At 39.5% G+C, this 23,918-nt stretch overlaps 1 protein-coding gene across 12 annotated transcripts in view; it reads left to right on the top strand.

Moving 5' to 3' along the window:
* The window catches only part of LOC121952124 (RNA-binding protein Musashi homolog 2), a 332,436-nt gene that overhangs the window by 287,199 nt on the left and 21,319 nt on the right, over positions 1 to 23,918 (top strand). For 8 of the 12 annotated variants that reach the window (XM_042498630.1, XM_042498624.1, XM_042498621.1 and 5 more), the window contains one exon: positions 12,827 to 12,946. In XM_042498630.1, coding sequence (XP_042354564.1) covers positions 12,827 to 12,946 — 120 coding nt within the window. The remainder of the gene's footprint in view (positions 1 to 12,826; positions 12,947 to 23,918) is intronic. The other 4 variants (XM_042498631.1, XM_042498626.1, XM_042498629.1 and 1 more) reach the window with 1 other exon arrangement.

Here is a 23,918-nt window from a genome sequence, read left to right as displayed (position 1 = left end):
ACTGAAGCAGACCATTACATAAGCACCACTGCAAGGTCAGACAGCTGTGTCCTCCCTGTCTGTCTCTCTCTATTTAAGTCATGAACTGCCTTGAATATTAGGGTTGTGAACCAAGACCCTGCTCCATCCGCAAACCAGTGTCTCTGTTTTCCAAGAACGGGTGGATTTAAATGTTTATGCCTTATCTATTCTGGCAGATTCCCCTTCTTTTTTGAGTTTTTTTTCGCCTTATTGTTTCGTTCCTCATTCCTCTTTCTTTAACTACCGTGTGTGTGCGAGTATCTGAGAGGTACATTGAGGCTTGTGTGGAAGCCGAATGTGTTTAGATCAGTTCTGCAGCATAGGAGCCGTTTCCTTTTTACTGAAGTGCATGGGAAGGAGTACAAAGAAGAGGTCGAAAGTGCGGCTGCACTTCAATAAAGAGCCTAGTTTGTCCTCTTTGATGCTATGCTGCCATGCACTTCAGCTACAAAGAAGCAGCGCTCTTGTCACTGAGAATTGAAGTAAAAGACACTGAGCTCTTCCTGAGCTCTCTCCACCACATCACAACATCACAGTCACTCACACCGGCGTACAGCTGTGTGATGTGTGTGCAGAGTTTGCACTTTCGGAGGTTGTTTCTGAGTTCAGGCTATTGTGAGCAACATTGTAAGGAAAGTATTTTTATTCATTCTGATTTACATTTGATTCATTTAGAGAGCCATCCATATAGCCTGTATACATCATGTTATATAGAAGCTGGAAAGGCAATCTGCAATTCATTATGCTAGTTTTGACAGACAACACAGTGAGTGTAGAGACCGCTCTTCAGCTGAAGAGCTCTGGGTCGAGCCCCCTCTACAGCAAGAATCCACCCTCCTGAAGTGTCCTTGAGCAAATCACTCAGTCTCTGCTAGCTCCAGTGGGGCTGGTCTGTATCACGTCACCTCTGACCTTCCTCTGGAGAAAGCACATTCTCATACCGAGTCGTCACATATTGCTGCCTTGCAGGGGAGTTCTACATCTATGTATTATGTTCTAGGTATCCTTCTGCATCTGCTCTTTATGTCCGTAATGCTACTACGTTATATCAACACAAGCACATGGTGGGATTAAGCTGTGTGTGGTTATGTTTTGGCTACAACAGCACACAGGTTCATCAAATGCACATGCTGGGCACGGATGGTTAGGATTAGGGGAAGAAGGCACACAAGGTGTAGGAAAAGAAAAAACATAAAAATCACCACATTCAGATGGGATGTAAATTCCTATAGGAGCCCTCATGCTCCCTATAATACTTTATGTCAGTAGCAACAGTGTTCAAATCTTACGCTGTCCTGTGGGGTTTTTTTGGTTTTTGTGTTGCGATCTTACGCCGAAAGCAATGTCAAAGCTGTAGTATTTTGTGAGTCCAGAATGAGATTGGGCTGGAAATCTACAGGAATCACATTATATGTTAACCATCTGCGCTATGGCAGTTTTAAAAGCTTGCATATTTGTGTGGCATGGGAATTCAGAATACACTTTTATGATTGTAGTTCACAATGTAATGGAGTTCTATTTGTCAAATTAATTTTAGCTTTTGATAAGGGATATACCAAATATACTCTAACTTTCAGGGTATGCTTCAGGTACTTATGTGGACACATCCTGCAAGGTCAGTGATGCCTGGCCGAATACCTGTAGAGTTACATCTATTTATGTGCTGAACCATGCCCCCTTAAAGCTCATTGATCAGTATTTTCAAAACACAATAAGATATCAACCAGCTTTTGATAACCTCTGAAAAAGCTTGGTCTATACTCTAAGTATTATTCCACAAGGGATGTTTAAGATGACCATATTGCAAATATAAATATTAGAATATAAAATGCAAATATATATTGTCATTGAATTTTTTTAAGTCCCCAGCACGAGACTCACTTCAGTGTTTCGTTTCTCTCACTGTCTCCCATGGCTCTCTCCCTCCCACTGACACACACAAACAAAGACTCACAAACATGATACATCACACACACTCATCCACCCATACAGGCCACTTTCTCTTTAGAGACAGAGCAAGCAGGTGAGTTGAGTGTTTTGGTATCTGCAGGGCTCCAGATTGCTAATATTTAGTCACATTTTGCGACCAAGGAGTGCCACTGTGACTTGTAAATACTGTTAATTTATCAACTGGTGAGCTGTTAGCTTGTTTCCAGCTGACAGTGAATCAATCCTTGTGTCATCCCGCCATGGTAACAGTTTAAATTTCTGTTACCTCCTAATATCAAGAAGCTTCAAGTTCACAAAAAAAGACAAGTTGAATGCTTCAAAATAAAGTGTAACCTGTGGTTATACTTTAATTTATTTAACTGTAACAATACTTAATTAAAAACTTTATAATAACAGTTCTAGTATAACAGTATTTATCTTCATAATAAAACAGTACCTACTTTATTTAACATTATTGTAACTATAGTTCATTTAAAAAAATGTATTTTAGTCGTCTAGAGTTTGGAGGTGATTTAAAGATATTGAGATCTATATCATGTCATATCACCTAGGCCATAGTTCATGATTATGTCTTGCAAATGGACAGAGTTCTCCTGCAGCATGGCGGATTTTTGTTCAGCTTGCTTCTCAGTTTAAATTTTACCAAATAAATCTCCTTCCCGGCCTTATCATGTTGTTCAAAGGTATAAGATACGTGTGCAATTACTACCATAAAGCCTGGCTTTGCTGAGCTCCGGGCTCACTCCACTTCTGTAATTGACTTTTTCTCTCCCCAGTCAGAAGCCACAAAGTCTTAATGGCAAAGGATCAGTGTGCCAAATAGTTTCATTACATACAGAAACCATTACCTTTGGCACAAAAGAGCCACAGCTTAGGCAAAGGGGCACACACACAGTAGCAAAGTCATACACACCAACCAACACATATACACATACAGTGGTGAAGTCGTGTGTGATCATATCAGTCAGCAACAGAAAATTGACTGTTCTTATCATACTGAAGAGGTTTGGGTTCTCGGTGTGTAGAGTCAATACATTGGCCCTGTATGTATACAGCTGAGGTATCAAATGGCAAACCATAGTGTGGCTCATATTATGAAGACATATGTGTCATGTGGTCAGCTGTTGTGGAGAGAGAATGTAGTTCAGTAGTTGATGTGAGCAGCTGTCGTGCTAACCACTATGTCAACCCGTTTCTCAGCAACAGTGTCTGATAGTACTGGGATGTCATATTGAAGTAGCTTTATCTGTGGTGGCCTCTAGTTTACAGTAGCTCTTTTCAAAGTTGCTGTATTTGTACTCCATCTGCCAGTGGGCCATCACAGTAAGAGTATGAATAATATGTTGATAGTAACACTAATGAAGAAATGAAAATATACTGCTGCCAACAGCCCACATCATCTCCAGTTAGAAAATGGAAGTTAGGCTGGGGCAAATCACTAAATCTGCCCCTGAAAACAATGAGAGCAGAAGAGAGCAGCTGGATGAGAGACGGAATGGTGCGTTGTTCTATTTATAAAGAATTCCATTTGAAGTCTGACTAAAACTTAGACTAAAACAAAGTCCTCTGTAGAAATCTGAAGAAGTCTCTTTCCACCGCTAAACATTTAACTGTTCAGAAAAACTCGGCTGTTTGTCCTCTCTCTCTGCATCGCGATGTCAGTCTGCTGTGATCTGTCGGTCAGCTGTGTGATCAGCTCGGTGTGTTATTTGTTGTTATAAGGCCTGCTTGTTTTTGTCAGTGATAAGAAATGGAAAAATAAATCTCTTGGCTCATTTACTTGGGTTCAAACAGGAACGTGTGGATCACAAATGTCCCTCTTTAGTATATTGGGGCGGACATGACCCCTGGTACCCCATGGAGATTACGTGCATGGTAGAGGGGCTATAAATCGGGAGAAATATGGGACAAATGTGACACCAAGAGGACACCCAGAGAGGGCAGTGAAAAACGGGAGTCTCCTGGGAAAATCAGGAGGGTTGGCAAGTATGCTTCTACCTCCTAAGGGAAAAAAATACAGTGTAGTTCACCATCTTATGCAAACTTTGCTAACATTTAGGCCTGGCAGGGAGTCTTGTTGGCCTGGTGCACCAGTAGGGCGGTAACATTTTAGAGGAAACACATGTGCTGTCACTGCATAGATACAGACGTCTGCGTGACGATGCATCTTAGAAACTATTCATTTCAACAACATTAGTTCACAGAGCAACTTTATGTTAGCACTTGAGCTGCCATTTTACAGTTTAATTTTATTTTACATCTGTGCTTAATTTTTCCACCACCTTTACCCTAGCCGTTCTGTTTCAAACATATTGCTTGGCATCCCGTTCACCGTGTGACCTTTGTGGCGTGTGCGCTGACTGCAAACAAAAAAAGAAACCAGACATACACATGGCAAGATTAATTTGAATGATTGACAAGCAACCCCAGCTCTGTTAATCAAGTTATGCTTACTCTGATTAGGACCTTAATGCGAGTAAGATAACCTGGTTAAGGTGTTTACATGAGAGTTGCAATAATATGCGTATTGCATTAGTCTGGTTATAATTGAATTATTGGTGTGCATGTAAATGCTTGGTCGGTCTCTCTCTCTCTCTGTCTCACTCTGGCTCATTCCCAGACAGCAGTCTCTGTATTTCATGTGTGGGGGGAAATCTCTGTGTGTACTGTAGGTCTCCATTGATCAGAGGAGAGGTGAGACATGAGCATGTGTGCAGCAGTTCATATGAAAGCCACCTGGCTCTCTCCTGCTCTGTGATTTATGCCTTTGATAACAACAACCCAGAGATGCTTTCAACAACAACAAAGTAGCGCTGAAGGATGACAACAATGGGACACTTGTCAGTCTGGAGATGAAAAGATGTCTTGCTAGGTGCCTGTCTCTTTTGCAACTTTGAAATATATATATATATATTTCTTTTGTTTTGTTTATTTGTCTCTATGTGTTTCTCCACATCTTATCAAAGGTTATTGATGAAGCAAAATGTGAAGTGGAGTCAGTTTTCCATCTCCGACAGAATGCCTCCCTCCTCCTGCGAGAGGGCGGCAGTGTGCTTCGCTGCCTCTGCTATGACTTAACAACAGACTTATTTCCGCTGGCTTGTCCTTCTTACTGTCATACAGTGACAGCAAAAACATGCATCTCCTGTAGGATTTCTTGTATTTTTCTCACATTGTCTACAATGAATTTGCAGTGAATAGCAACACCTATATGAGAGATTTGTTGACAGTATTGTGGTGCAAATGCAAATTTGAAAAATGTTTTCATAATGAATACTTAGCTTTTAATTTTAGCCAAACAGACAATTCTCTTTCTGGTTTACATGTATCCATTAACAGTGAGATTAGCCCTGTTTGATGGGAAAGGGATCAATTCAATTATCAAGACACTGGCAGTTTAATTTTAAATTAAACATTTTAAAAGAAAATAACAAAATTCATCTACAGAGCTACTGCTCCTAATGTAACTTCAAAATTATGAGCATTTTTACTTATTTTCATTGTGACAACTGATTTAGATACTTTGCCAATTCTACAGAAGGCTTTATATGCTAGAATATGATGCATTACAACAAGTAGTGTAATTCCACCATGCCAGGTTTTTGTCATAATGCTAGTATGTTTTTAGATGAAAAGAAAACTCAAAAAATGAATTAATATTCAAGATATTGCACGCTTAGTAGATTTTTTTTTATCGATAATCACAGCAAAGGGTATGTCAATGATGACCAGCAACACTGATTTTTATACATAATTATTTTTTGTGCAGCGTCAAATACTCACACTCATACCGCTCTGCACACAAAATGCACATTACAAAATCAGGCCATGAAAAAAAAATTATACATTAATACGATTTTCTACTTTCAATAAGTTTTAAAATATATTTAGAAATAGATTTTTTTTGTTGGTTAAAAAAAAAGACATCATCAGGTGGATAATAGTAGTCATTTCAAATTCCAAGGCAAAAGCCCAGAATGACACAGAGAAATAATACAATGCATGTTTTTATGCCTTGATGGCTGTGGGTTTAAAAATGTCAGTCTGAATGGGTTTCAATGGTGCATTTTTTTAACTTAACAGTATGAATGAACTTTTTTTTTACACAGTGTATTTAAGACTTATTGTAGGATCTGAGCAGGAAAATCCAAGATTAAACAAAAATACACAACTTTGGTTGCGGTACATGCATGAACACAGCCAAAATTATCATAAAAGTGGATGAAAAGCAAGTAAAAAGCACCAAACAGTCCCTAAGGGTTAACATTGCAGGTATGGAATGTAGATTACTTTTAGAACATTTGTTTATTTTCATGAAACATATTTTCCTATGTAAAGTGACTCCTAAATTGATCTAGAATTGATTTAACGGTGTGGAAGAATAGCACTTTATTGAAGCTGAGGCTGTCATGTTTTAGAGTATGATATGATTTCATCTCTTGAAATAGTTTTCGTGCACAAAACCCCTTAAGAATTCTATGAGAATGTATGAGACACCTGGGTTTTGGCCTTATTTCTCCCCCAATCTCTCATTCTCTCTGTCCTTTCTCCTCTCTGTCTTCTTCTTCTGCTGATGTAGCTGCTGTCCTTCTCTATTCATCTGTCTCACTCATCTCTGCTCTTTACTGTTCATCTGTCTCACTCTTTCTCTCTGCCCCCACAACTGACTAGCTTCAGGATGAAAGGCTTGTATACAAAGCTACTGTGTTCACCAGCATAACATGAAAACTGTTAGCCAGCGAGCTAATCCCAGTAAACTGCACCCCAGTGCTAGATTAAAATAAGCATGTCTGCGAATGTCCTTCTTATTTGCTATCTTTTTTGACAGTTTGGTACACGTTCACACTTTGTGAGTCTTTCTCTAAGTCTTAGTGTTGTGCTACATGAAGCTCTATTAGTTGCAGAGAGATATTAAATGCGGGCGTCGGCTACTTCATCCATAGGGCCGTCCGTGGAGTATCAGCTGTCCCTGGGCTCCTCCTGTGCATTAGAGAGCTGACAGTTCTTCTTATAGCAGAAATGAGTGGAGTGCTTTGTGACTGATGGAGCTCCTTTGTCAATGACGGGGGAGCTGCTGCTGGCAGTTTTGGGCCAAAGAACAGTACAGATTACATTAACATCAGTCAAGCTGTTGTCAGACTGCTAGGACATAAATAGGACCTTATTGATGCATAATGCAACAACTTTTCATAGTGACGTTTTCTGAGTAATGGGATCAGAAAGTGGCCAGAAAGGCAGTATGCCAAAAATATATGGGGAGAAATGTATCAGGAAATAGTGCATCAGGAGAAAAATCAAATCTAATGTTTAGAATTTTATTATTAGCACAAGTGATTGACTTTTGGTCATTTTGCTGTTAAAAGCAACCACAGAGCAGCGTGAAAACATGTTGACATTCAGTGGAATACATCATCAGCGGTCATGATGTGGCCTAGAATTAATTTGACCAATTGCATCACCTCCTTTTCTCTCCTTTAAAAGCAGTACGATATTCAGCAAAGTGCTTTGACAGTTTTATAATAGAGAAAACAAAGCTTTTGACCTGGCCTGCGCAGCCAGTCGGTGCAAACAAAAATCCCAGGGAACCTTGACACAAAAATTGCACTGTGCTGTTTGATCACTGTGACACTGCCCCTACTGTGTCTCTCCTCCTACTTCAGTACAGTCAAGTTCACAGAGACTCACAAAATACAGGTGCAGGTAGAAAAGAGCCGGTGTGCACCCAAGAAAAATGCTACTTTACAGGCATAAAAGGCCAGTATGTGCTATGCACTGTCATGGAAATGGAGCCTTATGTGCTCCGAATTCACATTGTGCTCCTTGAGTACACAACTGACAATACTACAAATTGGACATGCCATTCTGTTTGGCAAGTTACTATAACTGAAAGTTTATTTAAGGTAAGAAAGGATATGGAGACATACAATATTTCTCAGTGTAAGTCAGTACTTGCTAACAGTGGAGTTGGATGAATAAAAAAGTTAAAAGCTGTAGAACACAAATTCAGTTAAAGCTTTTTTGTCGGGAGAACTAGATGTGGGAGTAAGGTATTGTATGTGTGTAAGTCACAAGCAAGTCTCAACTTACTGTAGTGAGAATCAAGCAAGTCGAGTTTTTCTAAAATTCTGATGATTTACCCAAGTTTCTGTGCCTCTGCACTTACCTTAGCCATGGCAGGAGACATTATACACTATATCGCAAAAACACCTTTAGGGAATTTTTTCATATTTGGCACAAACGTCTTGTTGGACTCAATGATTAACTGATTAGATTTTGGTAGTCAAAGGTCAAGGTCAAAATGACCTTGTCTGTCTCAATCTTGTGAATGTTATATCTCAAGAACACCTTGAGGGAATTTTCTCAAATTTGGCACAAACGTCCACTCACTAATGAATGAACTGATAGGAATTTGGTGCTTATAGGTTACTGTGACCTTGCCTCTGTCTCATTCTAACACTATCTAAAAAAAATGCAAGCATTTATTTAAAAAGTGAAGCCCTTTTGAGTCCTCTGTCTCAAGTCGACGTCAAGTCTCAGGTCATGAATACCAAGTCAATTCGTGTCTTTTATCAATGTCAGTCAAACAAGTCTCAAGTCTTCAGATTTGCAATTCAAGCTTGACTCAAGTCGATATATGTGATTTAAGTCCCCCAGCTCTGGTGAGAAACACTTCAGACTGGAAAAATTCTGTCAAAATTCGCAGCTGTTGTTGTGAATATATGAAATTCTAATGCTTGTGTTAAGAAAACGTATTTCTTTTGTTGCTTGGAGAGAGTGTGATATTTCTATGAGATACACGACAGCCCTCATCTTTCTTTAGGTCTAATCTTTCTTCCTTTCTGTGTGCACTCCTGAAGAAGGCTGAATTTCTTTGCCACAGGCTTTGAGGAGAGAAAGCTGAGGACAGTTCCCCGGAGTCCGGACACCAAGGCCCCCGGGCCTCCACAGCTCATAAACAGATGTGTCCTTGTCCCCAGCCAAGCGCAGCCACTCAAGTGGCAAAGCAGGGGCCCAATAATTGTGAAGAATTGAAAGCTAAATATTGGCTTTATCTCCTCAGTAATAAAAGGGCCATGAAATTGATTTAATGCTGCAGCGCTTCTCTTGGGTGGCTTCTTACAGCGTGAGCACAAAACAATGAGCAGCAGCCATCTATTAATTAACCCACCTAATCCTGCAAAGTTAATCTCTCACCACAACTTTGCCCGCAACTAACTTCCAAGCCAGTGGGTCTATTGGGGGTGTCATGACAATGGCAGCGAGGGGAAGATAGATTCAGCACTTAGGAAAGGAGAGAGAGGGAAGGAAAAAGAGGTGGGAAGTGCGGCATGAAACAGTGTTCCGCGCGGCAACCATGGGGACACTGTAAGTGGAAATGCAGGGGTGCATGGCCATCATTAGCATAGTATCAGAGTTGATTTGTGTTTTCGTGAAAAGAGGTGGAGAATATCATTTGAGCCGTAGGAATCAGGTCCCGGTGTGGTGCGGCAGCAGTGGCATAAATGTGGCTGATTTTAGTTGCATTTGTCGTCACTTTTTTTTGTGTGTTCTTTTTTTTTCCCTGTCACCATGCTGCCCCGGTCCCTTATTCTCTCCTGAGCTGTTAGATAGTTGGGGGGGAAAAGTGCCATTTCTTTCTCTTCTTCACCTGCCTGCCAGTCGCAACATGATGGCACCTCACACCCAACACACACATTCGTGGTCATATTGTGTCGACAGAGTTGTGAATTACCTCCTTCTCAGCCGGCTGATGAAAAGCTATGTGTTTTTCTCTTTCGGCTGCGGCTCATCTGACCCTGCCCTCTCACCCCACTCCCCCACCCCCCTCCTCCCTCCCTCTCATCAGTCCTTTGTGTGAGCCCCTTCTTCGTGGAATAGCAGTACAAGGCTGACTCGGAAAATAGGTCACCCGCTGGTGCTCCTCTCACCTCCACAGCATTCAAAAAAAATAATCCTCCTTGGTGTCCTGTGCCATTTTGTAATGTCTGAGCCACAGTCTCCACAATATGGCCAAAACATACAAAACAACACACACGTTCGGCTGAAAGAGAAATCAAGAACGACTCCAATTGAGGGAATTTGGAGATCATATTTTTGCTAGTGAGGAAAGCATTTCCTGTGGAGATAATTTTAGGAGGCTGATTAGGCATAGACGGTGTTGAGCCCAGAGTGAGGAATCTCATCACCACTGCTAATGACATGCCATTCCTGTGCTGCGAGAGGAGCCCGGGCCCTGGGCATGGACTAGCCTCTGTCAGCCACCTCTAGCTACTGTGTTCATTAAGGCCAACAATGTAATTACAATTCATAGATACTGCGTCGACTTAATTACAGACTGATTATCAGGCTGATATTTGTTGGAATAATCAGAGCCTAAAGAAGTGGATTTATATTTGCATGGTATTAAGGCCTTTCAGTTATTAGTGTATCATAAACTGACAATTTGGACAGATTTATGCTTTTAAAGCTTCGCAAAACTCAGCGTTGGAGTTCTCTAAATATTTGCATAAGAAGAAACAAGCACACGAGACTTGTTCAGTCTTCACATAAGCTCACAGATTGAAGTCTCCACTGAATCACAAATCATCCAACAGATGTCTCCATCTGATTGAGGAGAATATTTTTTTTCTAGTGTACTGTACATATTCTACCTGAATAGCCCAACAGTGGAAAAAAAGGTGGAATACTTTGCCCCTTGCATTACAGTGAATGATTCTGATTCCACAGAAACTCCCAGTAATTGGGAGCACTCCCGGACAAAATGCAGGGACGGTCCCCAGAGGTAGAGCTATTATGCCCATGTCTATGCAGCTCAGGAGTGGCTGTAATCTTTCATCCAAAGCATGTGACATAAACACCCCCCAGAGCCAAATGCTCTCACTAATATAATCAGGGACTTGGTGAATTCGGAAAGTCAGTTTACAAAGGGTTTTATGGATGAATAAGAATTTCCAGTCAGATAGAAATTGTCTATAAAAAGAAAATTTGTGGGATATTAATTTAAATCCTAGTAAACATTTCAACAGAATCTCTTGAATGTTTTCTAAGTTAATAAAGATTTAGAGGTCCAGAGTTTAAGGTTTAAGGGACTTTAGTGACAGCTAGTGGTGAGGATTGCAGATTGCAACTAGCTTCTCCCAGTTAGAATTCCTTCAGTGATGACTGTTGTGGATGGTTTTAGCCTGAATTATCCTCAGAGGTCTCCTTCTCTTCAAAACAAACAGACTGGGTGATTTAAGTGTTGAAAACACATTACAAATCAGCATTGCAATGTTGTTTGGCATGCCACAGACAGGCTGCTAGCTCAAAACCTGTTAATCTGTGCTCACCTTTCTTCTCTGATAATTTAAGATTCAGGCATTCTGTAAGTTTTTACTGGGAGCCGAATTATCCCTGGAGGTCTCCTCCTCTCCAAAACAGACTCTGTCATATAAACTGGTAAAAAAACCCAAATATATCAGTTTCACATTACAAATGAGTGTTTTTCCTTTTCTGTTTGGCATGTCACAGACAGGCTTCTGACACGCTTGCTAATCCGTGCTCACATTTTTTCTCAGATAACTTAAGATCCAGATGTTTAGGCGGTTTTTACCAGGATTACCCACAGAGGTCTCTTCCTCTCCAAAACACATGGACTCAGTTATTTAGACCAGCAAAAACTTGGAATAAAGCAGTATCACATAAAATATAAAATAAAAAATATCAGTGTTTTTGCAACACTGCTCGTCATGGAGAGGGAGAGGAAAACATGAATGGCCCTAGCTAGAGCCAGTGTTTGGTTTGTCCGTTCGAGGCTACAGTAGAATTGTGATGGTGCAGCCAGTGGTGGAATGTAACAAAGAACATTTATTTATGTATTGCAATTAAGTTCCAAAATTAAGCTAATTTTACTTTACTTCAGTATTTTAATCTCAAGTAACTTTCTGCTTCTGCATGTCAAAAGGAAACAATTATTTAAAATCTTAAATTGCTATTTATTTTACAAATTAAGATTTTGCACACAAAAAAATGTGTTGCTGAAACACTTTAGTTAAGTTATAGATTGGCAGAAAATTAGTTTGCAAGTATTGTATAATCACTTAAGTAATTTTTCCTGCAGAAACGTTTCATGGTTCCAGCTTCTCAAATGTGAGAATTTTCTTTTTAGTTTCACTATTTTAATTGAATAAACAGATTTTTCTGCATTGATTACTTTTAATACTCTGAGTAAATTTTCCTGATTGTACTTTTAAAATTTAACTCAACAACATTTTCAATGCAAGACTATTACTTGTAACAGAGTATTTTTACAGTGTTGTATTAGTTCTTTTACTTAAGTAAACGATCGTAATACTCTCTCTGCCACTGGGTGCATTCTCTGTGGATGAGGAACCACTTCTTGTGTCAAAATATAAGGCTCATTACAGCAATTCTTGTTTTGAGGTGATTTTACATTAAAGGAAACATGCTATTATATTATATTTCATTTCTGCCGATATATACCTGGACCTTTAAATCATGACGTCACAAATGCTTTTGTTCTGTGCCTTTAATATAATTCGATATTTGCCCCATGACGATCATGACAAGTACGTTGAAGCTGCACTTTATTCAAATTTTCATGTGATATCCGGTGAGTTGCTCATGGCTATCTCTCTGTGTATGGATCAGTGGGTCTGCAGGGTTTTGAATATCACAGTGGGTTCAGTAAGAGTCTGCTGATAGATGTCTCCCTGACATGAGCCCCTGTCTCTGACAGCTATAGTTTTATCCCGTAGCTCAGTGCTGGTATCAACATTCTCCTGTAGCTCTGGGACGTACTCATGCATGTGCAGGAAGTGATGCGTGTGTGTATGTGTGTGTATGTTGCCTGCAGGCTTCCCAGCGACAGCGTACGGACCGGTGGCAGCAGCGGCGGTAGCAGCAGCGCGTGGCTCAGGTAGGGGGGCCCGTGGAAGAGGCGGCTACTTGGCGTACCCACAGAGCACAGGGCCAGGTAAACGCTCTGTCCATGTTCTGTGTGGCTGCTGCTCTCTCCAACTTCTCCTGCTCTGCTTCTCCCCATAGACATAGTCCCCTGAGCCCCCACGCACACACTCTGCAACAGCTCCACTTTAGATTGACAGCATTGTACACACATACTGTAGAGGTTTTATCCCAGATCTGTGTATACTCTACATGGTTTATACACATTGTAAAAACAGTTGCTTTGATCTGACTGAAAAAAAATTAGAGCGACAATTTCCAACTTTAGTGAGCTGCTTTGAAAAACAAAATAATATACAGTAACCATGACACTAAAATGTTGAAACTCAGTAATACACATTAACTGTAACACTTAAAGTTGAGTTGAGCCCACATGAAAAAGCCAGTAGCATAAGTTAAATTAACTTTGTTAACCCTTTGAAACCTGGATTGACATCGGTTTTCTTGTGCAGCATTCAGACACCTTTCACAAGCATTTAAACCTTTGAAACCTGAGCAAATCTGTCAGATGTCTTTTGAAAACATGAACAAAGGCAATGAGTAAGAAATCTGTAAAACATTTTTTATTTAATTTTATTTTTTTAGAGAAAGAAAGATACAATTATTAGAAAATATTTTTAGAGGAATAGAATAGAGGAAAATGGGGATAAAACTATTTCTAAGATTAGTAAAATGATATTTTGCACTTACACTTTTTTCGGGTTGTTTCTGCTTTGCTTTTTACTTTAATTTTCTTGCTAAGTTTCAAGGGAGGTTTTGTTACCTTTTTCTATTTTTTTTAGCTAATTTCCAGGTGATTTTTGTAACTTTTGTTCTTTTTTGTTGCTAATTTCTTGTTAATTTGCTTGTTGTTCCCTTGTTTTTGAAAGAAATGAAGCCAATTTGCTGAGGTTTCAAATTCAGAATATGCATTACATCAGACTTGATTAAACACAATCATTTATGAGAATCTCTGCTAAAAAAAACTGAAGTTGCACTGATTATAATAATTCATTTTTACTAACTCCTTTAGTGTATTCCAAAAAACCTATGTTAAATAATTACTTAAAGATATACTATGCAGAAATTGTCAGTTACTGTTTGTTAACAGTATTGTTTGCCATAGTGAAAGCCAGATCCTCTCTTTTTGGAATGAGCTTTGTCAGCTTAGCGTTTCACTTTGCTGTATTTGTGCTTTTATTTGCCGCTGAGTCCACAATTTTCATAGCTTCCTCTTAGATGTGTGCTGTCATGGTCTGGCACCTGGTCGCTACCTTTTTATAAAGTCACAACCTCACCTGCCTGCTATTATTGGCTGGGGAGGACACTATCGGTAATGCCCTAAATAAAGGAACATAAGAGGAAAATAAGAAAACACATAGTTTTTTCTGCATATTCTGCATAGTATACCTTTACCATCAACACAGTTCTCATGCTAACAAATACAATTCCATTGAACAAAAACATTCAGTTTATAGCCAAAAACATAAACATGTCACCCTGCAGAGTACATTTACACTTAAATATGTTAATATTTTTAACAAATAAGAGGTACAACAACTCTTGAGACCCTGTGGTGAGTTGAATATTAGTTTCCAAAACACCCTCTAAGCCATTTATTTAAAAAATAAAGCTTGTACACAACACTCGTTGTAGAACATACTTAACTAAGCTGTACAGACTACATACAGCATCAACACATGTTCTGAGTGGCCAAATAAGTGTCTTGCAAGGACAAACTTCTGAAAAGACACTCATGACAATTTTCAAATGCAGCTTTATGTCTTATTTACTAACAGCCCATCAAGCTATGAACTTAAAAAAAAAAATCCAACATTTTTTCAATTCCAAACTAAACCCCATATACAGGAACACTTAGTATGACCACACATACTTGAATAAACAACATTCACAGCCCAACAATGCAACGTAATGCCAAGCTGCTGTGCTCTTAGGTTGCGTTTACCCTCAATGGTTTAAGTCTTTCAAAGAGCCTTTGAAACACTTCAGAGGTCTGAAAAGTTTGGACGGATAGTTCAGACTGAGGCTGTATGTCAGGCAGGTAAGAGTGCTGAATGCTGAATGCAGAAGACAAGTCAGCACTGGTCCTTGATGCTGCTGCTCATTCAGCTTTTTCAGGTCTCCATGCATATTACAGTAGTCTCTGCTGTTCCTTATGAGATACACAAACAGACCACAGTTATTAAAACTATACACTGTCACTTTTGTTGAGATTTCAAGAGATAAGATCATCATCTGATAAGCTACAGGCTGAAAAGGACACACTCTGATGGTGTCAATGAAGAGAAAGTTTTGTTTGAAGTTATTTTGCAAACAACAAACTTGATAATTCAATAATTAACCCTGTTAGAACTTTCACACTCTCACTTCACATGAATGGGAGGCATTACAACACTATGCTAACCCACTCCTTCTCCTTAGAGTTTGGTCTGTACCACAAAGAGAACAGCTTTACAGTCTTTAGTTAGTCTCTAGTTTTTCTGCAAGATATAAACTTTTCTGTTCCTCTGATCTACAAGAGGTATACAAAATACAAGAGGCACCAACCAGTATGATAAAGCAGAGTACTCCTACTAGGGTTGCATATTGAAAGCACTTTCCTTAATTGATAATTGATAAAAATGAATGGTCGTTGTATCATTATTTGAAAAAAAAGATAAAAAAACTTTGATTATTCCAAAAAATATCAAATTTGTTTTTTCCTTAAAGTTTACAGCAAAATATTACATATTCTTTGACAGCATTGCATTGCCTGTCCACTGATTTATGAAATTTCACGTTCCATTAAATTCTTAACGACCAATTAATCGATCATCGATTAATTGTTATCATCCCAAACTCCTCAAGTCAGAGAGGGACTGACTCAACTCAAAGGTCATTTTTGTAACTGCAGTCTGTGTGAGCTATTTAAACCCTAAATCTATGTTTAACAATAATATATTCAAATCTGCAACCACAGATTTTGATTTTTTTTAAAATAAATCTATTATATAACAAATATTTTAATCACTTATAGCTGTGGACCTTTTCCAAAATGTTCAATATTCACTCAATTTCCCAAGAATAACCTCTCAAATTCAGTTTTTAAAATAACCTTTCCCTTCCTAGAGCTTGTTTACTCATACCCAATACTCAGCTAATCACCCCACACTCACTGCAACTGAAATAAAAACTAATGTGCTTTCACCAAAATTAAACAATGCAGGCAACAATGAGTCTTGGCTTGGGAGCTAATGGCCTACAACAAATGGCTGCTTCACCTGCTAATTCAAGCTACCAAAATAAAACACACGAGCAGTGTTAGTTTATGCCCACAAGTCCATGGGATTTTACCTGAAGCATGAGCAAGGGAAAGAGGGAGAACAGACGAGGAATGATGGATTAAAGCTGTGAGTAGATTTTAGGTCAACAGTCGCAGTTGCTGGCAGTGACAGATCAGAATGAAGCTGTAGCAGGCGGGAGACTTCTCCTCCTCACAGGGTCTATAGACAGTTTCCATTCCACTAAATACAAAAGCCCTTCACCTCAGTCACTTTAATCAATCAGTCATCAATAAGATATCAACATAAACGCTTAGATTATGATATAATAATCTTAAAGGCTACAGCAACATAAGGAGTTTTGCTTTGAAATCTCCTGCATTTACCACAAAAGTTTTTGTAAATACTACAAGTAAAAAAAATGTTTGTAACCAGGCGAGACATTTACAATTTTGTTATTATTTGACTGCCGGTACCATATTTTATGTTGTTTTATATTATATGTTATAATTACATTAATTATAGTGAAATGTCAGTTTTCTCACTCCTTGGTGGATTGTCCCTTAAAATAGCAATAAGTGAGTAGAAAGCAGTTAGTAAGTAGGAATTAACCACTTTACACTAAAGTTAGTCATGTTTGCTTCTTTTCTATCTCTCTTCTTTATTAATGTCCCTTTCTATGTATCTGGTATGACCTGACTGTTTCATAGTCAAAGCATCCTGAACCTTGGACACTGTGCTAATGATTTTGCCATGTGGAAGGCTTGGGTGGTATCACAGTATGACGGTATACATGTGTATTAAGAAATCTCAACAGCATGGGTGTTGAAACTTTTAAAAATATAGACATTACTCTTTTTAGTAAACCGATACAGAAATGCTGTATTGAGATGATGTAATGCCCAACATACACCACCTGAGGTCAGTCCCTATTGATGAAATATGGTGTCTATGAGTTTTGGGGATAACATTACAGGACTAGTAAAAAGCCTGCCAGCAAAGTCAGAGAGAGACAGCAGGGCAAAACAGCTGCAGTGCTAGTATTTTGCATCTAACTCTGTGAAATAAGGTTTTTTTGTTTTGTTTTTGTTTTGGTTTGGTTTTATGATGAATTAACTAGGCAATTAAACTGATCATAGAGAGGAACTGGAATTCAGAAGATGTATAGCTCTTTTTTGGTTAGAACGCATTGCAAAAGTTTTTACACACGAAATATCTTATACTGTATACCTCTGTGAAATGTCAGAAAAGTATGAAAAACATCTCTACAACCCAAGCCTGCAATATGGTTGCTGTAATGTATAATGTATATAATAATTATATTATTATACCTTTGCCATTGTGTGCTACAGTGTATAAGTAGATACAAAGGTTATACCTTTAAATCAATGGAAAAGTCATCAACTTCCAATGCACACACTTCATTAAAGGTAATTACAGCTCACACCTTTTTCACATACAGACAGATACCTCCCAAGAGCTTTGTTCTCAAAACAAGATGCAAGTTTCTCTCTGTCTTAAACACAGCCATTGATCGTCTTGTTGGCTTCAATTTAGACATCCTGCTTTTTTCCACCCTTACAACTGTAGATCATTCAATAGCTGTCAATAATAGCTCCCCTGGCTGAACACACAGCCTGCAGGCTTTAGGGAAGAGTGTCTCCCCTAATCAGACATACAAGCTTACAAGCTTGTTGGTGAAATTCTGTTTTAATTGTAGCTCAGAGGTTGTCTGGTGTGTGTAGTTGATGTAAAGCCAGTAGGCAGTCACAAATGTCGTGCGCTGTTATACCTAAAGATGCACACACTTGAACATACAATATAAGTGGCTGCGGGATATGCATACTACTTACATGTGCGCACACACATACACCCACCTGTCCTCATTTGCACTAAATTCAAATCAGCAGAGGGAACACTGGAAGCCAATCAGATGCTTTTTCTTTCACATTGGGGCTATTGGACTTTTTTTTTTTTTTTGCATTCTCAAAACAAACAATTTGCCCAACAATTGCAATGAACATCACTAAGAAGCAGGAATGTTGATTTGGGGTTAGCAGCAGCCAGGAAGCAAGAGACGTGATGACAACCATTATGTACAGTTTAATTCTGACAGCTGCAAATGGAAGGGAGACAAGTAAATGACTATGAACAGGGGGGATGGGGGTGAGGGGAGCTGGGGGGAGGGTTAGAGTGGTAACAGTGACATCATGGGCCTGTTTTAGAGTGCTTAAACAGTCATGAGGCAGCAAAACATCGCTCAGTGAAATCTCCCTGCTCCCTCAGTATGTGGCAGAATCTGTCTGCAAATCAAGAATATTGTCACAGTAATATCATAAAATCAGGAATATGAGTGTGATTAAAATATCTCTTGGTTGTTGTCTAAATCAGCTGTTATATTGCTCTGATTTAATAACCATGCTACTCTTTAAAGAAAAGCCTCACAGATGCATCTTGATGATATAACAAATCCTTCATTCTGCGGTTTGTGGCTTTTTGACCGAGTGGGACATAATTTATTGATGATTTGCTAAGTGTTTGAGATGATGCTAATACCTTACTACTACAAGGATTAATACATTCAGCAGCCTTGTCTCTCTATACGGACACAGACGGAACAGAGGACACAAATTGTTTAAGCTTGACCTTCCTCTCTGTGTATTGTCTGGGGATGTTGCTGCATCTCCGTCCTATCTTCCCATTTAATTTGCAGCACACTCAGCCCAAAATCAGCCCAGGGATTGCAATTCTAGTGTTTTTATTTATTTATTTATTTTTGGTAAATTCTCTAATTTTAGTGCAGACAGGGGCTTATGTTGTGGGGAAAAAAACATCCTTATGTATGATGTAAGTGAGGATTCTTTGTGCTTTGACTCCACCTACAGTTCCCATAGAGCACCACATATCATATACTGTGTCTGCTTTGACCCAGCAGGTAGGGTGCAGAGGTGGTGTCCTTAAGTAGCTTTTAATCGTTAACTGTTTTAAAAAAAAGATCAACTTCTTCCTAAATAGGTTCACAGTAATATTACACATTGACTACTTTTATTCTCTATATATATATATTACTTTACAAGAAGCCTTTTTTCTGTAGGTATTGCCTTTGTTGGGCTGTGAGGCTTGTTTGTCAGTGACACACACACACAGAGTGTTGTGAGACATTTTCTGTCCCTGACAGAGGGCACTTTCACCCTACTCCCAAAGCTCAACAGACAAAATGACAGCATGCTGACTTCCCTCTCTGTGACAGACCGCTGCTGATGACAAGGTGTATTTTAGACTTCTCACTGTGGCCCTGCCACTTGCAGCAAACTATACCCCAGACACAGCTGTAGTTGTGTACCATAATAAGAAAAGTTACTGAAGATGTAGACTCTGCAGCATCCTTCAAACTTTGCTAAGAGACTGTGTATCCTACAGTTATGTTAAAGGTGTGCTGTGCAGGATTGTTGGTTGCTGTTTGTAAACACGCTCGCCAGCAAAAGTGAAAATAAAAGCCAACCACAGATTCGTGCTGGTTTGGGCTTTTGCTATATTTGCAGTTTTTCGGCACTGTGTTTCATGTAAGGCCACTGCTTGCAGTCTGGCACCTGGTCGCTACCTTTTTATAAAGCCCCGGCCTCACCTGAACACTGTGGGGATGCACACCCATAAACATCCCAAGCACAGAAAATAAGGACAGGCAGAGGGCAGAGTGTTTGCAGGAAAATACCTCGCCACACTCCTCTAGTGAATCGTAAGAGATGATTGACAGGGATTACCTCTCTCTGAGTCTTTACAGTACGTTGTGTTTAAGCAAAATCTTGAATAGTTTATCTCATGACGTTCCCATCCATAGTCATCAGAGGCTGCTGCTCCACGGTGGATTTCTGTGTCGACATATTATGTTTTTGGTATCTGTCTGCATCTGTTGTTTATATTCCAAGATGCCGCTGACGTGATGTCAACAAACTAATTAGTTTGTTTTAGATTAGTGGAATGAGGCACATGGTAAGGTGTAGCAAAAAAATTACATTCTTTATACATCTCTTTATACACTTTTTTTAAATGCAAAGTTCTGCATATTATATCTTTACATTTTCCTTGTGCTGCTCTTATTTTCAATTTGCAAATTTCTACTTCTCTAGCAGTCAGTTACAGTAGATCTCTTACAGTAGTTTTCTTACTGTAAAAAAAAGTGCAGGATGAGGGTGTTAGGGTCTTATTTAAGGCAGGGAAAGGTGCCAGTTATCACAGTTGAAATTCTGAGTTGTGGTTGGTAAGGCCAGGCAATGTGTTTTATTTAGTGGAAGTTGAATCTGAGGTAGTGTTAGTCCAGCTCCTTTTTGAAGAGGTGGGTTTGAAGATGGTGGGGTATTTTGCTGCCCTGATCTCTACCACCAGGAGCATGTTGCACCACTAAAGAGCAAGAACAAGGACTAGCCCTTGACGTGTGTTTTTGAGGACGTTTGAGAGACTCTGGCTTCAGGCAAAAAGCAGATCAGAGAGATCTGGCTATTGCACAGAGTTTACCCTCGCCTGCAGGTAGAGGGCTGCTGGCCCATACACGGCTTTATAAGCCGGCATCACAGATTTGAACCCGATTTGAACTACTGCAGGGTGCCACTGATGGATGCAAAGGGCAGTCGCTTTATATCAGTTGGAGGGGCTGAACATCTGCATAGTAAAGCAGCGAGGAGGAAATTGCTAATTTGGAGATGACTAATGCATGCGCCAGCACCTGGGCTGCATTTTGGACAAGTATAATCCACCTCTGCTGTTGATATGAAGGATGAACCCGCATAAATGTGCCTCTGTTGCCATTTTAAATGAATGTCAGGTAGTTGATACATGAACATACTTCCAGTATGAGACATTTATGTCAGCAACAAAGCCCCATTTTTCTTTAAAAGAAAGCTAGTTATCATGCGGTTTTCTTCATTTTAAAGTAGACATATCTGAAATCTCCTGTGCTATAGGATTGTCAGATAAAAACAGAGAAAAATGCAAGTGATGCAGATGGTTCTGACAGTCCAGGGAACTTCACAGGTCCCAGTCTACTCTGGTTGAGTGTTTTCCTGAGTCCCTCTGAGCTTTCTGCAAAGCTCAAATGTCAGTCTCAGATCTCAGCTCTACCTGCAGTGTACACAAAGCCCCATTCAGCTGCTTTCAGAGGTCTGGGTACTTGCTATGTACTGTATGTCTGGCTTGACTCAGGTGTTCAAAAGTGAAATAGAGTTGGCTGTGGGCAGAAATTAGATTGCAGAGGTGTCTCTGCCTGTTTTTATTGGGACTCAGGATGGCGTTCGCATTTTTAAAAGCACATTCCTCTTCAGCCAGTTGCTCCCCTTTGTTCTCTTCTCTTTTTTACTCATCTCACTTCTTCTCCCACCTCTTTATTCTTTGCCAACGCAAAGAAGGAAACTCATGTGACAGACATTTCCAAATTAAGATCACTATCAATTTCCTCCCAACAAGCTCTGTGATCTTCAGCAGTGCCTGAGAGGAGACCGGGATTGGCTGTGTGCACTGGTCTTAATCAATCTGGCTCTTGGTGAGCTCAGGTCCGTTTGTCCCAGATGCTAATCTGTCGAGCTCAGCTCCGAGGCCAGAGGCGCTTTACATGTATTTGGTGCAAAATAACATGAGCAGGCATGCCAAGCCCATCCTGCTCGGGTTTTTTTGTCTGAGGCCCAGGGAAAGATGTGACACATCGGGGAGGGCAAAGTGTCCCTTTGCGCCTCCGCCACGAAGCAGTGGCTCTCACAGCTGTGGGTAGCAGATGCTCCGAGGTTACAGGCACAGGCCTTTAGGGACATCACCACTCTGCCCTCCAGGGGCTGCATACGTAACACACTCTCCAAAGAAAACTTAGTGAAGGGAGGAAGGCATTTTGTAGTCTGTTGAGTAAACTCAGTTATGAAATACAGTACATATTGTATTCTTCATTATTTTTTCCCTTTTTGTCTTTAGATGCAGAAGTAAATTGCATAGTTTTCTGCACCATATATTATAGTATTTTGTACAGCTTTATGAGATATGTTCCCCCTCCCCTCCTCTGACATTAAGGTAGCAGAGGACTTTGGTTTTGAAAAGTTAAAGACATTTGTACCATAAATTGATGCAGAAAAAGCACAAATTGGAGCCTAAAAATTCACCAGAAATTAGGAAATTAAGTGTTTAATGCTGAAAAGTTTTCAGATGAAGGACCCCCAATCCCCCCGATTTTGTATAAAAATACATTTTTTAAAACATATGTTGCCGTTGCCATTTAATGTAGCCAGTATCACTCTCAGTTTTCAGTATCTGAGTGCTTAAAATCATCATTCCCATTCCAGTTTATGTATATTGTCCTTCATTTGGTATCCAAATGACTATTAGACATGGGTGAGGATTTTCAGGGGGTACAGGACATATGTTCCCCTCAACATTTAGAACTTTTGCATTCCTCCTTCCAATAAAAACAAGAAAGTAGCAGAGGACATTTATTCTAAGAAATTTTAATGCGGAAAAGGCACAAATCGGTGCCTAAAAATTCACCAGAATGCAGGAAATTAAGTCTGTTGCTCAAATTTTGTGTCCCCTGCAATTTTGAAAGAAAACTTGTTTCCTTTCTTTTAGATATAGCCTGTATCACTTTCAGATGTCAGTATTTGAGTGAGCATTGCTTAAAACCATAATTCCTCTGTATCTAATGACCATTAGACATATAGGTTCAGACTTCAGGGGAGACACAGGGGACACATCTACCTCAATATTTAGAACTTGTGCATGTGTCCCCCCTAACCAAAACAGAAGTAAAAGAGCACTTTTATTTTGACAAAATTAAAGACATTTACACGTGGAAAAGGCAATTCACCAGAATCAAGGAAATTAAGTGTTTAATACTCAAAATTTTGTGGCTGAGGACCCTCCTCCCAAACCCCCACTTCAAGAAAAATATGAAAGAAGAAGAGGACTTTTATTTTTACAAAATTTAAGCAATTTACACCTTAAACTGATGCAGAAAAGGCACAAATTGGTGCATAAAAATTCACCAGAATGCAGGATTTGAAGTGCTTGATGCTGAGAATTTTCTGGCAAAAGGACCCCCAAACCCTCCATTTCATATGTGTCCCTTACAGTTTTTAAAGCCAGACCTCTGCCCTTTTTCATTAGAGGTAGCCAGTATTGCTCTCAGATTTCAGTCACAGTGAGTCCTAGATTTAGACCACATAAGCCCGACCAGACATGTTTGAAAAAATGTGTTCAGCCAAAAGGCCATGGCTGTCAGCTCTGAGCCTGCTCACGATAGGATAATCTGTGCCGACTGTCGATAACTGAGTGCCCTTTCTCAGTCCCGACTGGGCCAGAACTCACACAGGTTACAATCTGCATTGAAATCATTTGCAAATTAGTGTGCGTCTGATTTACTACACTGTTGCACATTGTTTCACCCATGATCCAGTGTTCACATGTCCTCTTCCTGTGTCACTTTCCACAATCGTTCCCCGACCACAGTTGAAGGTAAATATAATTCAGTTGCTCTGTTGAATTTGTCCATTACTGGAAAGAACAGAGAGAAAAGGGAAAAGCAGGCATAAAATGAAAAGTTAAAAAAAACAGAGGCCTGAGTATGGGTGAGTAAATGCAAGAAGAAATCATCTGTTAAAATTAATTAGCCAAGCTTCTCTGAACACAAAATGACAAGACATTAAATATGTATTATTTATGAAATGTCTGTGCTCTCTGAAAAGGGTGTCT

This window comes from Plectropomus leopardus, chromosome 13, assembly GCF_008729295.1.
Source record: "Plectropomus leopardus isolate mb chromosome 13, YSFRI_Pleo_2.0, whole genome shotgun sequence".
In the NCBI taxonomy this organism is placed as follows: domain Eukaryota; kingdom Metazoa; phylum Chordata; class Actinopteri; order Perciformes; family Serranidae; genus Plectropomus; species Plectropomus leopardus.
Note: the sequence above shows the minus strand (reverse complement) of the source record. Positions and strands in the feature narration are given on the sequence as shown.